This window comes from Lagopus muta, chromosome 14, assembly GCF_023343835.1.
Source record: "Lagopus muta isolate bLagMut1 chromosome 14, bLagMut1 primary, whole genome shotgun sequence".
Taxonomy (NCBI): domain Eukaryota; kingdom Metazoa; phylum Chordata; class Aves; order Galliformes; family Phasianidae; genus Lagopus; species Lagopus muta.
In genome coordinates this window covers 2,945,772-2,963,764 of record NC_064446.1, presented here as the reverse complement: position 1 = coordinate 2,963,764, position 17,993 = coordinate 2,945,772, and the positions used below count along the sequence as shown (strand labels likewise).

Sequence of the window (17,993 nt, the reverse complement as noted above, 5' to 3'; positions counted from 1 at the left end):
CTAGCAGCACGATGCTTATGATCTTAATGTTGTCCTCAGCTGTTTTGTTTTTTTTTTTTAAATTTCCATTTATTTATTTATTTGTTTGTTTATTTTTAAGTTGGGTAAAACCTTTAAGACTTATCTCGGTATTTATTCCAGTCTTATGTCAGCTACACTATCAAATAATTTTCATGTATACGGAGTGATTGCAGACCTCAGCGTTCAGTGAATTTTCATTTAAGCTTCTCCCAAGATGAATATCATTTCTAATGGAGTTGGCTTACAGGGATCGTGAATGAAAGCTTTGTCATCCCTCAGTGACCCAAGTGGGCAATCCTGGAAGCAGTACTTCTTTGTTTTAGATTCTTGTTCTTTTACCCTTGGTATTGCTGTTCTGGCAGAAGCAATAACCACATAACCTCCTGCAGAGATGAGAGCTCACCTGAGAGGATCCTTGGGGTGCCTGGGATGCACCAGTGGCTCCCAGTCATTTCTTGTTGGCCGCTGCTGAACAAGCAGGGGACTTTTTGGGTGGGCATCCCTGAAGGTGAAACTATTGCCACAGTTCAGCTGGCTTAAAGAGCAGATGGTTCATCAATTTGAGAGTGGTGGTGTAGAACCCGATTATCTTTAGGCTGTCTCTGCCTGTATCCCTCAGGACCGGCTGGGCATAGCAGCGTGCTGTGCTCACACAGCTGTCCTGGGCTGGGAGCTCAGGAGGTGTGGCTGGCACCTGTGCGGATGTTTGCACATCTCTTGGCCTCATGTCACGTCGACGTGCCCACTGAATGCTGAGCAGATAACTCGGGGTCCTGGAGATGAAACAGGACATCCTGCTGCTGCCGAATGGTTGTTTGCAATGAAAATGCCTGAAGGCATTTCTGGGAGCCTGAAGCCCTTATCTGCCAGTTCAGAGGTAAAAATCCCAGGAAGCTGCTCTAGTGTGCTAGGAAGGGGATTTTAGCCTTGTTTCCTCGCTGAAATTGCTGAGATTCTGCGCTTTGCTCTGGCTCCTGGAGCCCTTTAGGTGAGCAGAAAGCCCTGGGGACAGTGGAAGATGACACCTCCTTGCCCAAAGCCATGCTTCCATTGCTTTGGCAGTGCAGCCGAAGGCAGAGACCAGACTCTGCAGCCCTGCATGGTCTGTATTGGCACTCAGGGGCTTCCGACGTGTGCGAGGTCCTTTGTGTGAAAGTATTTGCAGGACTAGGTTGCTGCAGTGTAAGTGCCTTTCAGGTCTTTGCTGCATTATAGATTTTCTTCTGATGTCTCCATTGCAAATATTTAACCTGTCTGGTTCCTGAGAGCTCCAAGTGCTGGCGTGTGCTGCTATGAGAGGGTCGGATCACCTCTGCAGTCTTTGCTTTGTTTGCATGCTCTCCTCTGCAGGCCTGAAGGGATGCCACGGGATGTAGTGCTGTACTGATGCCCCCAGGGGTTTATTTGCCTGAGATCTTGTCCTTCTTGACCGAGCAAGAGGTTGTGGTTGTCCTTGCAAACCTGGGTGCTTACAAGTGTTCAGAAATACCTGGAATGTGGGCCTTGGAGCCTCTGTTACCCCACCTTGCAGTGACCAGGCACCGTTTGGAGGAACATACAAATGAGAAAACAGAAATTACGGATGCACCATAGATTACCTCGCTTGTCAACAGCCTGCAGGCCTTGTTAGACCCTGCAGACTTTACATAATTTTGGCGTTATTCCCTCCTATTACGTCATGAATATAAAGTGGAGACAGGGTCATTCTCTCCGATGTTGTGGTCACATAAAGGATTCTCTTATTTTTTTTGCTTGGGGGCAGGCAGCATTTTGAACAAACTTCAACTATTTGAAGCGGGGATGTGCAGAAGAGCCTGCCCTTGGCTGGGGTTCTCCCTGGAAGCACAGCCCTTCAAGAGCGTGTCTTACTCTCTCAGAAGAAGAACAGGTCTGCTGTGCTCACAGCCAGAGCTTCTGCAGTAACATTCTGCAGTAACATCTGGGTCATGCAGTCCTTCTGCACCTTCATTGCATTTCCCCTTTGCACCTGGCTGGCACCTAGGAGTTTGTGAAAAATGTCATTAAGACACTTCTCAGGTACTTTTTTCTTCTATCCTTCCTTGTGCTTTTCTGGCTCCCATCCTCATGCTTCCAGGAAATATTTCAAAGATAATTTGGCATATTTTCTGCTACCTTCACATATCTTCATGGCTTTGTGTTTTTTTAGCTGGAAGATAGCTTTTCAGCATACATGTGTAATCCTTTTCACCTAGACATGTGAGGAATTCCAGTCTCTTCCAGTGGGAGTTTTCAGGAAGGTTTAGGTTAAATGGGCCAATAAGGCAAAATCATGTAGCAGAAGATCTTACCCTCTAAAGACATCTTTTTTCTTTCTTTCTCTTTCTCTCTCTTTTTTTTTCTTTTTCTGGAAAATGTATCAGACTATCTAGCTGTCAAAGAATTTAAACAATAATAGCTGATCTGAAGGCTGGAGCGCAGAGCTTTTGAAAATAAGATTGTAATCTCTCTGCAGAGCACCTGGGGATGGATGGGGCTGGAGGTGCTGTGTGCTGGGGAGGCTCACTGCCACTGAGGGCCCATGTAAAGTTCCCGTGTGTTTTTCAGGGCTAGGATTCACCCTGACTCATTCTGGTTGTCTGGGTGTGATATTCAGCATCACTGTTTGGGCTCTTGAGAGAATTCAAGGAGAGATGGGCAAATCATAGATGCCTGGGTTAAAAAGGAGAATCTGTAGGGTGGAAACCAGCTGGGTTATGAGCCCTACCCCAAGGCCTGACTGATCTCTCGAGTGGGACAGGAGGAGAAGGAACCCTAAAAATAAGAACATGTTCTCAGCATCTTATGACTCAGCTTTTCCAGAAGTGGGTACCTCTGGGCTGCCTTAGCCCATGCTTCAGCAGCCAGGATTGCAGCAGGGAGCAGACAGCATCTGCTGAGCCTCTGCTCCCTCTTCCTGGACATCAGGGGCTGCTGAGCAGGGCCATATGGGTGCCTGTATGTCTGTAGGCGATGCTGTAGATGTTTGTCCATCACTGCTGCTTGGTGCAAGCAGTGGCACTCTGCTGAGGGAGGGGGGGGTGCTGGCGTAACCTCTGCCACCCATGGGGAAGGTGAGTTCCATTTAGCTCTAAACTATAATGTTCTTTTATTAGATCTTTAAACTTTATTTAAATTCTTTATTTAAAAAGGGGGAGGAAGGTATCATATTTTAATTAGCAGCGGTGTCAAAGGAGACCTAGATTAATTATTTGAAATCATTCCATCCAGATGGTTTTAATTTTCACAGCAGGGAACCGGCATCTTTTTAAGGTGATATTTTTCAAATTAAAATCAGCTTGGATATTACTCATACTGGCTGCAGTGTGAGGGGATGGGGGGAAGCAAGGCGCGTGCCCCGTGTTTGTTCATCTGAGCCTGGGCACGCGTGCTGTCAGCCCGCGTTGGCTGTGTGCGGGTTGCTGGCCATCTGGCAGCCTGCAGCTCGAGCTCCAGTGGGGAAATGGAGCATTTTATTGACCTTTACTTCTCCTTTGGCTGGATGAAGCCCGTATCTGATATCTGGGGTTGTTCTTAGCAGTTCTAGTAGCAGTGCTGAGGCTTGGATGGATGGGGTTGCCCTGCAGCTTAGACGTGGTGTTCCCGGAGTGGGGGTTAGCAGAAGGTGGGCAGGCAGTGTGGGTGAACTTGTGTCCTGTTTGTGCCTGAATGCAAGCTGCCGAGCCCTAGCTGGTGTTTGGAAGCCCTGTTTATGTCGCTGTGTGGATATGATGTGGAGATCTGCAGGCAGCTCCTTGTAGCTCTGGGTGTTGACCACAGTTCTTGGCCAGTGCTTGGCATCTCACATCTGGTTCCTTAGATTTCAGGCTGCTGCTTTCCCCTCTTGCACTGACTGTGAGTTTCTATCGCTTCCTCATAGAATCACCAAGGTTGGAAAAGACTTCCAAGATCGTCCAGTCCAACCATCCACCAACAACCAATATTTCTCCACTAAACCACGTCTCTTAGTACAAGACAACCTTTCACAGTTACTTCTTTAGAGATAGTCATACTCCTGGCTATTCCCCGATCCATTCCTATGGCGCTGCATCTGAGCAGCCTCCCTGAGCAATTTGAAGCGATGACCTTCTCCAAGGTACACACCATTTAGCTCAGTGAAGTCCTGGCTTTGATCTGTGGCATGCTCTGCCATCCTGGATTTGTTCATCTTTGTATCCCTACAATGATGGAATATTTCTGGCCATGTGGCCTTCCTGCCAGAAGTGTGGGTGAGCTCTGGTTTGATTCCACCTGGGCATGTGCTGAGACAAAGCATGCAGCTGCTGTTGGTATCCATCCTCCAACCACAGCACCTGCCTGAGAGGCGTGGATAAATGTCCTTATTTACGTGTTTGCAAGCTGTGTACTGGTATAATACAGGCATTATCCTACTTGCTGTCAGAAAGAAGTACAGAAACATATTCTTTAAATATCCCCTGTGATAAAGATTTAATGAATATATCTACATAAATGTAAACAGTAACTGGCAAACCCTGAACTTGCATGTGTGACTGGGCTGCAACAGGAGAACTCCATTTAGGGCCCTCGTGAGTTAAAGGTGTGTGATATTTGCACTGCTGCAGAAGCCAAAAGCTGACTTTACAAGTGGGAAAAATATTAATGTGTTTAAATGAAACAAACTCCTATTTCTATCCCCATGGTAAATCCTTAACGGTGAACATATTTGCTCTGAGAGGGTTTTAAAGTTTGAAATATGAATGCCAAAAAGAATGTGACTTTCTGCAGCGCACATCAAACATTCTTCAGAGTTTGGCAAAAGCTGTGTTTCTACGGTAAGACTCAGTTCTTACAAACGTGAGAATTTCCAGAGCAGGAGCGTGGATTTGCACTTGCTGACACTTACACATTCTTGCATTGTGTTTCCACCATGTCTACTTTCTCCCCTGCATATCGGAGATGGAGCTGAACCAAAATGTCCAGTCTGTATGTTCCTGCCTCTCCAGGGAAATTCTTGGAATCTGAACCTCGAGCATGACTGGAATTTGAGTTTAGATCAGAGTCAGAATGGAATGCTGAATTTGAGCGTGTGTAGGTTTTAGTGATGATGATAGCATGCTATACATCTGTGTGACAGCTTGAATGGCTTCTGCAAATCAAATTGCATCAGGGCAGGTGGTATGTACAGATGAAGCAGAAATCTAGCTCCTGCCATGGCTCCTGGAAATGCTGCAACACACTATTTGGCCTTAATAAGACATGCAAAACACAATGACATTGGCCACGTTTCTCCCAGCTGGGCCTGGAATTGCAGGCTCAGCAGAGCTGTACTGCCACAAAGCAATCAGTGACCTCCTGGAAAGACATCTTGACACTCTCAGGGCTCAGAACACAAACTGCGCTGAACTTCTCCCCCACTAGCTGTCGTGAGCACCAAGAGCCTGTGCCTGGGGTGCCTCTGTGAAGTGTTTGGGGGCTGCTGACTGGGGGGAAAGGAATCTCATTCTGTCTGTGCTAATCTTGTATCTTCCATGAGAAAGAAATCCATTCTTTTACCTCCTGCAGTGTGGAGGGCTGCTTCTAGCATTACATTCCTGATGGGGTAGCAAAGACATATAGAGCACAGTTGTGTATGCCTGTTCTGTGCTAAAGAGGCATTAAATCCGAAGCGTCTGACATGGAGAATTGTCAGATTGGCACTTCTAACCAAGTCTGAAGCTCAGCCCGTGGGTGGTTATGAGGGTTGTTCCCTTGTAGAGCATCCAAATGTGGTGTGGTTCAAGTGGAGGCAATGGGACAACGCACTGGTGAGCTTTGCACACACTGACTTAACATGACCACGCTGGTAAATGCTTTTTTTTCTTCTTCCTTTACAAGCCCAGCTTCTAGTGGAAACAGACACTTTTGGCAGTCAAGTCCGGATCAAAGGGAAGGAGACAGACTTCTACCTTTGCATGAACAGGAAAGGCAAGCTAGTAGGGAAGGTAAGTGTTTCCTACTGGTTCTTTTTTAACATGAGCGTTACCTTTAGCAGCCTCCTCAAAGCTGCAGTGATGTGTACAAGCATTGCCTGTCAGCCTCAAATGAAAAGCAGGACTGAGCAAATGTGGCATTTAAAGGCGGTCTGTCCCTTCACCAGGCCTCCCCCATGTCCTTAAAACCAACTTGCAGCCATCCACTGGGGTTCTGCGGTGATGTTTTGGATGCATATGGGTTGACACTTTACAGTTGGGTAAATTGAGAAAAGATGTCAATTCTGTATCACAGCATTATGGAATGTGGTCCATATAACTTCATGACTTGATTGAATCCTGCCTGACTTTGGAGTGATGTTAGAAAAAGGGAAAGCAAGAATGTGCTAGGAAGGTTAGCAACATAGGGCTGCTTTCAGTGTTGAGGCAGGTTATAGCATGGCAAAGCTAATACCGAAATCAGATCATCTTATTGGGACAAGGCCTCGTGGTTCTAGCATTGCAGGAATATTTTATTACATTGGATCCCTGCACAATGGAAGCATGTTGGAAATTACAGCATATTTACCCATGTAGCTTAACTTCTTTGCTGAAGTCATATTTTCGTGCATTAACTTGTTTTTGTAGCTTAGGCAGTTCTTCTGAACTGCTGGCGAGGCTGGCTGCTCGCTAACGGGGCAGGAGGTGCTTCAAAGCTAAGACATGGCCAAACACCCCCAAAAGGTCCCTCCTCCACTGCTGCACTGTGTGCTGCCAGGAATTAAAATCTGGCATCTCCGTGGCTGTGAAAAAGGGAAGCTGAGTTTCATTTTGAGTCAACAAAGGCAGAACAGTGAAAGCCACACTCCCAAACAGAAACCAGAAACCAATTGCTCTGATGAAACATTATTTACATTTGTGGTCCCAAGCGTGACACTTGTGGGACAAGTGCCTTCCCCTAGAGGATCGTTTCTGCCACTTTTATTTTCCTCGCAGCACTACAGATGCTTCTTTGGAGGCTGAGCCCGGGTCTTTCAGAGGCAGCACTACCAGTGGCACCCTGCCTAACCCACTGGAGAGCTGCTTTTGCAAAGCAGGGAGCATCCAGCATGCTGTGGAGACTTGGAAATAGGATGGGCTCCAGGAGGATTGGACCAAAGCAGCCATTTCTCTCTGCTTCCTGCATCTCTGCAGTGTAACTGCCTGCTCTGAATGAGACACCATTGCTTGACCTTGTTCTGTGATAGGACATGGGGAATGATTTTAAGCTAAGACAGAGGAGGATTAGGTTGGATATACAGAGGGTGGTGAGGCACTGGAACAGGTTGCCCAAGGAGGCTGTGGATGCCCCATCCCTGGAGACATTCAGGGCCAGGCTGGATGTGGCTCTGGGCAGCCTGGTCTGCTGGTTGGCGACCCTGCACATAGCAGGGGGTTGAGGATAGATGATCATTGTGGTCCTTTTCAACTCAGGCCATTCTATGGCTCTATGACCTTGGACAAAGACATTTGTTTTTTAACTGGATGTGGATGTATTGGGATGCACACAGATGCTTTTGAAAATTGCACTGCATATAAATCTGGGCATTAATTTCTTTACACCTTAGTTTTCTGTGGTTTTACCTTGTCTTACAAGTGTTATAAGGATAAATATGTAACTACCTTTGATGTGCTGATAGGACAATAATGGAGACCTTATAAGCATCCTAGTTATACAGGGATAAAGTAAGCATGAAATCTTATGGTTTTCTGTAACAGACTTTACCCCAGCGTGGGTCAGTGTTGGTACACATTGCCACCCACATCCTTTCCTGGTATGTGCTGAGTGTCCAGAAGCATCCTGGCAGAGTCAGAGGCTGTTTTTCACAATGTATAGTATATTTTGGCAACCTCAGTTGCCCACTGGGCAAGAAGGCAGGACATTTCTTTAGCTTGTCACCTTCCATGCGGCGTAAAGCTTTTGTTTTTTTCTCGATGTGCTTTTTATAACGCGAAGTTGGCAAACGGTCTGTTATTAAAAAAATATAAATCTATTCTTGTAAATACGCCATGTGAGCCTTCCCACCCCAGACTGCTGACAAGTTCATAAAGCAGCCGACCTGAGCAGGAGGGGGTACTGAGCATTGCGCTTGGAAGGAAAATGTTCCAGACGCATTGCCCGTATTAACAGCTTCTCATGAGCAAAAAAGAAAATAATAGCATGTCTTCTTGATACCGAAGAGTGTGGTTTTAATTAGTACTGTAGTTTCATCTCTTTTTGTGGCAGGAGTTTGGGGGAATGCTTTTTAGACCGAACGCTCTAAACAGTGAGTAAACCCCAAGGATAACACTAGATAAAAGTTACGCCTCGGCTTATACAAATATTTAAGCTCAGTCTGGGGGTGGAGGAGAATGAAACCCATAAACTGATTGTTTCACAGTTGCCCTGCTATGTTCATTTGGCAGCAGAGGAGCCCTGGGATGAAATTGGTTCTTTTTCTCTGCTCATTTCCTATTGCCTTACACTGCATAATCCCTGACAATACCAGCATATGCCATCTGGCTTTGTTCTCCTTTGCAGTCAGCATTTTTTGGATCCCCCCCAGTTGAAAACCTGCTTTGAATTTAGTCCTTTTTGTTTTCCATAATCACCTACAAAGGGCATTAGAGATGGGAGCAGGTTGTTGTTGTTCTCAGATGGAACTTGTGACAAATGTGAGCCAGGCTCGCTCCCCACCTGATCACATTGCGGGCAAACAGATTCATCCATCAGATTTAGAAGTGCAATCTTTGGCTTTTTTATTTACTTATGGGCACCCATGCCAGCTTCTCTGAGTGGGAGGCCATCTGATGGAGTTTTCTCAAGAGCCACAAACGTGTCGTCTTGCTCATTTGTTACCACATGTGTGTTCACAGCCACTGTTGGCCAGAGGGCTTGGAGGTGATGAGGGCAGGCTTTGGATGGTATTTATTGTCATGGCATGCGATGCGTGAGGCTGCTGGTGTTCCTACACACTGCCTGTGAAACCTGGAGTGGGGCAGGGGTGTGCAGGGAGTGACTTGTCTGTTAAAGGTGACCTGCTCCAGGGGAGGACAAATTGCATTGTGTTTCTCAGTTGATTCTTGGTGTTATAAAGGGTTGAGAAAGATTCTTTTAATTTATGACTTTTTTTTTTTTTTTTTTTAACCTGTGGGTATTTGGTGTCTCTATTTTAGCACATGTAGAAATATTAGCTGCTTTTGCACGCATGAGTCTGTAGCAAAAGTCATAAAGTGACTTTTCACTTGGTAGAGGAACTCAAGATTTGTGATAATTCAGTGTAGGAGAGTTAATGGCCTTTATGGTGGAGCTTGGAGTTTCTAGCTGTCATTCTCTTGGTGAGCCCTTCTCTGTTTTTTCTTCCTGTCCCAGCTTCTGTTACCTCATGCATTAAAGATAATAGTGTCATTAAGGTGGGGACTGGATGCTTTTCAGAGCTAAGTCTTTTAAAGCAAGAATTAGCAGACCAGGATGTGAGCAGGTGGCCCTTAATTAGCTTGGCCACCTCTAACTGCTTTAGCTGTGCTGCCCTTAGAGCAGATTGGTGCTATCTAGAATTGCACGTCTTTGCAGAGATTTCCTTTCCCTGCTCCTTCCCAATCCTCTCATCAGAGAGTGTTTGAAAGGTCAGGGGTCTGTTTGAAGCTCAAAGTGGATCCGTCGGCACAGGTGCAAGGTTACCAAAGCCCTGCCCCTTCCTTTAGCTGCTGCCCTGATTTCCTCTTGTAATGCACAGACTTCTGGAAGATGGCAGAGCAGATCCTGAGTTACTGCAGGAGTCAGTCCCATGTGACAGTGCTTACTCTGAAGTATATCTGAGAATGTAGCCCCAGATGGCCCAAATGTACCTCAGGTACCTTCTGATCCCATAGGGAGAGCTGGCAGGGAATTTCTCCTGGTTCTCTCAGTGTGGAATCACACTCTGCGGTCTGCATGGGCATTGCTCTCTCAATTATAAGGGAAGGGAAGGAAATAGGCCTGGTTTTCTGGTGACCAAGGCTGGGGGAGGATGAACCTCGGCTTGCTGCAGGGCAGGAATGCAGGAAGAGAGGCAGAACGTGGTAAGGGAGCCGTGTTTGTCAGAGCAGTGCGTAGAAATGGTGAAGGTAATGACTGGAAGGAATCCAAAAGATTTGAGAAGAATGGGGAAAGAGCTAAGCGTGTCTTAGATTTGATCCAGAAATTTCTTCAGAAGGTGCTCCAAGCAGTCCCACTGATGTTCTTCCATGGTTTACCTTAGCCGGGCTCTGTCTTTTCCAGATCCAACAGCAATATTGTTCCTTGCTCTTTGCTGGTTACGTTCTGAGAACAGCTCCGTGTCTCGGTGCTTTGAGCTGCTTGGTGAACTCTCCCAGGAAGGAGAAGCAGGTGGTGGGTGCTGGAGCTCAGGGGGGGACGGGCCCTGAGTGCAGAGCCATAGGGACAGCACGCTCACTTGTCAGCTGGCTGCTGCCCTTCCACGCTACACAGCCGTCATCCAGCCACTGCAAGTCCTTCTTTTGGGGCAGGATGTGGTTATGGAAAAAGTGCCAGAAATAGGCCCAGGGATTAACAAAAGAGGGGCTTTCACAAATATCCTTCCCTGCCAGTTTATTCTGATGAAGGGAAAGTGGAAGGCGGTTGTGAAAAGCATGAGAAAACCCACTGCTTTTTTTCCTAGATGAGTGCAATGACCGAGTCTTTCTGGTTGGTGGTTTCCTCAACCCAACATTCAGATAGAAAAGCGCCTTGCATGCCAGATTTGAAACCAGATGGGAGCAGGAATCCTGCTTGTTTGGATCCTTAGCTCTGTGCTCAGGCTTGGCTCTTCCCACTGCCCTCCACAAAGCCTTGGCATTCAGAGCAGTGGGGCTACTGCCTGTGTGAGGAGTGGTTCTGGCTCCAGGTTCTGGTTCCGTTTTATGACCATAGGGAGAAGACATTTAGAGCTCTGCAGAAGGTGAGAACCGTGGACTCGTGTCCCCAGAAGCCTCTCCTCATTTATACCACTTCAGTGCCTGCAAAGAATTCAAGCCAGAGTTTATGGGATACTATAAAATGGGCAGTTTCCCACTCAAACCGCATGCTGACATGCACCGTCTCTGTTTGGGTTTTCTTTAAAAATCTTCAGTGACCCCATATACGAACACTCTCAGAAAATCGTTATAAATACTTACACATTGCTTTGGAAAGAGCAATTTAATGAGTTTGGTTTTGTTTCTGCTTTCCCTCTGTTTAATGTGATCAGTGGGAAAGACCTGTTCATGGAAAGGCACGAACCCCGTGGCTGCTCAGGGTGACTGGAGCACTGCTTCAGCTTGCAGACAGCTAACTCGGGTGCTTTTGGGGACAAGCCTGCTGTTGCTGTGCCCGTAGCCCTGAAACCCTCCTGGCATTCACAGAGCACAGAGGATCACTGCTGAGCTTCTTCCCTCAAAGCCCTGTCCAGCTCCTCTCAGCCTTAAAGAAAGCAGTGCCAGGTGATGTGGCTGTGCCAGGAGCTGGAGGTGACGCAGCTCTGCTGGCTGCACCGATGCTGCTCCCACCATAAGCTGTATCAGAAGTATAAGATCTTCTCTGGTGTGACAACTGCTTTCCAAGCCAATGTATTTCTTAACATTACCAGAAAGTTGCTTATACCATATGGCAAGACTCTCTATTTTTGCAGGACAACAAACAAATTGTTGCTAGATGCCAGACTGCTCTGGCAGAGCTTTATCACTGATTCCTGCCAGCAGTAGCCTTTAGGGGATAGTAATGATTTGGGGTTGTTTACATTGCAGCTTTAAAATAGGGGTTTTCTTGAAGCATGTGTGTGTTTAGTCAAGAAAGTTGGCTAAAAAAGCTGTGACAGCATCAAAGAGTGAAGGCGCTTGTTAGGGCCTATCATGCAGACTTGGCCCTTTGTAATACCCCAACCCTATAGGAAAAGGAGCGTTGTCTTACAGGAGCTTGGGGTGGCTCACTGGGAGCCAGGACAGGAGTCTTACCTGGGTGGGGATACTGGGTGAATTAGTGTGTCTGGATCAACATCCTTCATTTTGGAACCGGGCATTTCTGTAAAGCCAGGATCTGCACAGCCTGGGAACAAGGAAGGGAGCAGAGCCTGCTTGGTGCCTTGCCTGAGGATGCTCTGCATAGGGCTGGGCTGTGGCTCTCCCAGTGCTGTCCCAATAGCCCTGAGCACTGCAAAGCTGGAGCTGTGGGGCACCCAGCCACCTGCTTTTAGTCTTCCTATAGGCAGGGGCTTTTGTTTGGAAGTCTAATGCAGTAGATGAGGTGTTTGCACTCCTCGGTGTGCACGTCCAAACCCTGCATTTTGGACTTGGGGCAGCACTATGAGTTTTGCACAGTTCTGATGCTTATCCAGGATTTTTCACGGAGTTGCACAGCATTCAGGTTGCTTGACAGAAGGGCTTGTAAAACCTAATGATTTCTGGGACCAAATGCTGAACTTGCATCAAAAACAAAACCAGAAACAGAAGAGTGTTGAGTTTAACAGCACGTGTTTTGTGGATCTCTTTGTGACATGTTCAGTCATAAACTATCCTGACTTGGCCTCTCACTTGAGAACCAAACTTGACATGTCTTTTGCTGGATCTCACTCCGATCTCATTTTGGACTGCAGTCTGGTTCTCCACGTAGGGTGGAATCAGTCCTTTTTAAAAATGAACTGTTCCCAGGCTTGTGCTGCCCTTTCAGTTTGTTTTAGTTTTAGTCATCTAAATAAACACCCCAATGGAACCTGGAACCAAACAACCTCCAACAACTCAGAATATGGACCTGACCTGAAAGCAACCTCAAGTGCCCCAAAACCTCAACTCAACACTCCAGGACTACAAAGGCCTAAAACTGATGAGATGACAAAGCCAGTTTTCTTTCAGCTGGGTGAGTGATTAGTCTTCTGCATTCGCCTAATCAGACTTTTTTTTTTCTGCAACCAATGGAAAAAATCTTGATTTTTAGTACTGAAAACTTAAAAGCTGACATTCTTGTAAAATTAAAAGCAGAAGTGGAAGCTGAAATCACCCTCTTCTGTTCTCAGCCCCCAAATGTCATGAGGCTTTTGGTAATACTGCAGCCTTTCTCAGCCGCTTTCCATTGCTGGGCAAGTAGAAGCATTGCATCCAAACTTCTGTGTGTGCTGATGGTTATTTGCATCTGGTAACTCATTTGTAATTTCACATCTCTACGGTGCCGGGCAGAAGTGCCTTGCATAAAGGGGTTCGTAGTCATCATGGCGGGGATGTTGTTATACAATTTCACAGAATCACAGAATTGTAGGGGTTGGAAGGGACCTCCAGAGATCATCGAGTCCAACCCCCAAGGGTTCAGGCTGTGTGGACACACAATGATCGTTCTGTTGTGTTATTTGTGTAGGTTTAATGTGTAAAAAACCTGGCCAGACCCCATCATGCACCTTCCCTAATAGGCTGTGAAGATTCCTCCTGTCTGTAGGAGGGTTGGCATGGGTACGTTGTGTTTGCATACCTGGCACACAGGAACCACACTGGGACAACTCTTGTCCTGGAGCAGCATGGCTTGGGGCAGCCAACTGATGCTGAGTGCTACCTGGCATTTCCAGGAATCCCTGCTGAGAATGGCACAGCCGTGTAATGATTCCCAAAAGCCATTTATGGTTGAGCCCAGCGAAACTACTTTCCAGTGTTTATTGTGCTGAGGCTGCCTTGGCACAAAAGCAAATGGATGTAGATGCTCAGTGGTTCCTTCAAAGAGGTCGGGGTTTGTACCTGGACCTTCGCAGCATTTCTGTTTGCTGTTAGCAATGGGCCTTGTCCTGGGTCTGTGCTTTTGGCAGTTTGTTTACAGCAGCACACTACTTAAAAGTTTCTCTGGAGGTGGAAAAGAGGGGGGAAAATGACGTGAATGTGGGGAATGAATTTTGTGGAAGGAGTTTAGATGTTCTGGGACGTTGTGGGACAGCAAGCGGCAGATGTTGGTTTTGTGGGAGAGCAGAGGTCATTTTGAAGCTCCGTGTATTCAGAAGAGGGAGAGAGCTTCTATGGATGCTGATGAATATTGAACAGCCGTGGAGGTTGGGGAGGTGGGACAGTGTGCAGGGAGGATGGGGACAGATGGGAGATTCTGGAGTTGTTGGAGCTCGCACAGTCCACCAGAGGTTGAGAAGATGGAAGAAGCTTGCTCATATGGAGAAGACTCTTTTATTTCATGAATGGTGAAAAGCTGCACCAATTGTTAACAGTCTGGCCTGGAGCTGTGTTTGTACATGCATGCTTGGTTGCTTATGCTCTAAAGGCTGTTTGAGCCAGGAGGCTTTCGTGTCCATAGCACTGCATGGAGGGAGCTTTGTGTCTTCCCTTTGCTGCCTGGTCATCAGAGATTTTGAAGCTCTGGGTACTGATATACGTTTTTACCTGCATAAAGTAGGTCTGGTAGATTTAGGTCATAGATTACAAAATCTGTGAGATTATGAAGTACATTTAAACATTCACAATGCTGCTGGGATTGGATTCAAGCTTAGCTGCTTTATCAGGCAGCGCATTTGTATTTTTTGGTTGTATATCTAGCATCTTGAAAGAGTAATGTGAATATTTAAGGTCCGTGCTACGTCCTTCTGTGTTACCTTCAGGTAGTGCATTCTCATCCACCTCTGCTGGATGCCAATCCTGCCAGGCTAGTCAAGAACAGGAGTTTTAGCTTCAGCCAAACTGGGTTAGAGGAGCACCGTGACATTTGCTGTATCCTGGAAGCAGAGCTGCCCTGGGTGGCATTGGGACGTCCAGGATGGGGCTGGTGCTCAGTTCATCACTGCACAGGTCAGGCCATGTGGTCAAGGGCCCTGGGAGTCACCTTCCAGCATGTGTCTACATCTCTGGTTAACTGAGCCTTCTCAGTACAGCCAACTGCTTTAAATCAATTAAATTTGTTCAAAAACAAAGCAAAAGGTTGGGTCCCTTTTGGCAGCCACTCTTCTTTTTGTTTGAAAAATATGTTTTTTCGTGACACTGGTTTTGTGCTAAGGAATCCCATTTGTGTGTCTGGTCACCTGAGAGACATGTAATAAGTTTCCAGTGTTTTTGTGATTCCTTTTTAGCAAACCTCAGTTTTCCTTTGTATGTTCTTAAGGGCCATCAGTTCTCTTTCCGAGAATGGAGCTTTGCAAAGTCAGGGTTTGCATTGCAGAGCAGGCTTGTAAGCTTGACTTCTGAAGCTTCTTCTTATCCTGTGGCTGAAAGCTGTATATCTCCTCCCAGGGAAGAAATGCCATCTTCTTGAAAGCTGCGTGATAATTTAATTTAATCCTTTTTGTGTTCAAGGAGCAAGTGTCACCATAAAGCTGCTAACATCCTGTCCCTTGAGTTTCTCGATGATTGCAGCTGTGTGTCACATTGGAGTATTGCAGTTCCCTAGGGTTGAACATTAATTACAATTATTGAGAGGGGATGATCATCCCTGAGCCCCGCTCTTGCCTCATTCACCCTCTTTGGGTGGAGAGGGCATGCTGCGTGCGTCTGGTGCAGATGCTTGCATCAAATTGAATTTATTTGCTTACAGAAAAGTGTTATTACTTATAGAAAGGGATTATGTTTTCCTAAAGAAGGACAAGCCTTTAAAGCCCTGCATTTGTTGTTTACAAAAGGAGACGTGTCATTTGCAGGCTGGAGCAATTCTTGATGATTTATGGGTAGCACTTGATTTGATACTGGGCTTCTCTTTTTTCTCAGTTATATAAGTTGATGTGGAGAGAACTAACACCATCCTGCAGATAATCAATGACCATCCTTGGTCCTAAACTCCACTGATTTAAGCTTGCCTTGGGGAAATTGATGTCACTACCAGAATGTCAGCTGATGGAGACTGTGCTTGTGTGAAATGATAACTTAAAGAGTCAATGCATATGTTTGTTTAATAAATACAAATGTAGGATCTACCAGATTTGCTACAAGGTCAGCAATGTTCTGGTCCCGTGTTCTTGCTCCAGTTATTGTCTAGACACTGTTTTAAAGTGTTTAAAAGTTTTTCTGTAGTGTCACAGGTCCCCACCTAATGAATGTAAGCCTACACAAAATACACTGCTGTTTTTAGATACCTTTTGTAAACTCAGAACTAAATCTCAGTGGAGACTGAAAATGGGGTCTCTGTGGAGACTGAAAATGACTGCTGAGGCTGCGAAAGCAGAGCAAAGCCCAGCAGTGTATCTAACCAAACAAATCTTTGTAGGGATGGGTAGCAATGCCTTCCCAGGCTGTCCTTCAGTTAGCAACAAGGAGCAGAAATTGAGCTGGATCAGCTAGGTGTAGGGAACGGTGCCTGCTCAGATGTCATGTCTGAATTGTGCCCGTGGTTTCAGGTCTCCTGCAGCAGTTGTTTCCTAAAGTACTGACTTAAATGATTTTCTCTTAAATTTTCATAAAGTTCATTTAAAAAGTGATCAATGTCTCTCACTGTGACTAGTAAGTACACGTAGTTCTCTGAGATGCAGTTAGGAATTTCTATTAACCAAATGTGCGTCTTTCCAGATGAAGCCATCCCAATTTGCTCCAATCATGAATACGTGCCTTCCTGCTGTGCTGATAGCAGTGTATTTGCTGATATATTTGCAGCAGGTTGGGAGGCATGTCCCAATACAGCCACGGTGTTGCTTAGTTCACCCCTGCAAAGCCTGCAGCTCCCACCCCACGAGTGCATGCCTGTGCCCATGTTTGCATGTTTTCTGGAATGCCTGGTGCCTATAGACAGGTACGTGCAAAAATGGGCTATACTGGTGTAATGGGCTCTTCTAGCTTCTGAAGGCAGAAGTACCTTCTCTTTGGAGAATCCCCACTGCATAGATTTTGCATCACTTTCCCTGCTTTCTGAATGCACTTAGATGTCCTGTGTACATAATTAACCTCTCTGCTGCTCTGGCAGACACTTTTATTGAACTGCCCATCATGGCTCCTAAGTATTTTCCTTGGAGAATTGGGCAGGTTCAGAGGGCAGAGAGCTGGAGGAAGCGTGCACGAGGCTGAGTAACTCTTGGCAGTTATAGATGCAGCTTCCCTGATTTACAGCCTGGGCTGGGAGCAAGAATGTGCATTTGGGTCAAGAGGTGTCTTTGTGGTCAGCAGGCCTGGCCATAAATCCTGGGTGCTGAGCATCAGGATGCATATGACAGATCTGTCCTGATAATGCCTATAAAGTGCATGAGCGTGGCTGGGCCTGGCTTTCAGTGGCCTCAGCACTCACATTGGCTGTGCTGCGAGGGCTGATGGAGCCATGTATGCCTGCTGCTGCACCTGCCTCGCTTGTCCCACTCCCTGACATACCTTTAGAAGATGTGTGTAGACATAGAGAGGTGGGAGTGCTAAAAACTGCTATTTCAGCATGGCCCTGCCTTACCTTCCTCCACTCAGGCTTTTCCAATTCACGCCAAGTGAGTCTGGAGGCTCTGAGTGGAGCTGGACTGGTGCAAAAGCACCGAAGCAACGTGCTTCCTGAGATCACACACTGCCATATTCCTGCTGTGTGCACAGCTCTGGTGTCTTATGGGTATCAGGGATGCTGGGTGCCTTTGGTACTCACCTGGGGATGGCTCTTTGTGGCTCCTAGGGACTGCAGAGCCACACATCTCCTGGAAACTTAAGCATTGCATGCTGTCAGCACTCTGAAATGTAGAAAACAAAGGGCAGGATTTCTTCTGTAGAGTGCAGTGTGTGAATATAACAGTGCCAGCATTAGAGGGAAATTCTCAGCAGTCCTTTGAAATAATTGTTGTGCTCCACGGGGGCACCTCTCACCTGGGGGTGGTGTGAGAACCCAGCACGGCGCTTGGGAAGTGCCTGGCTGTGTGCAGAGGAGGAGGAGGGAGGAATGCAGAAAGGGCCCTTTTTCAGGGTTTTTCCTGGCAGAATGCTGGGTGCATATGCCATTTGGAAACCTTAGGCAGGGGGGTTATCTCGATCTCAATTGTAAGGCTGAGTCTTGCCCAGCAGGCGCTCCTGGGCCGTACCAGAGTTGCTCCACACGGTTTGTTGTTTGTTCCTAACCGCCCATCACCGTGCATTTGGTCACTGCAGCCTTATCCAAGAGCTCCTGATGTCAGG

At 46.6% G+C, this 17,993-nt stretch overlaps 1 protein-coding gene across 2 annotated transcripts in view; it reads left to right on the top strand.

The window, feature by feature from the left end:
• Positions 1–17,993, top strand: part of FGF18 (fibroblast growth factor 18) — a 65,474-nt gene that overhangs the window by 41,698 nt on the left and 5,783 nt on the right. For both annotated transcript variants that reach the window (XM_048960433.1, XM_048960432.1), the window contains one exon: positions 5,854–5,960. In XM_048960433.1, coding sequence (XP_048816390.1) covers positions 5,854–5,960 — 107 coding nt within the window. The remainder of the gene's footprint in view (positions 1–5,853; positions 5,961–17,993) is intronic.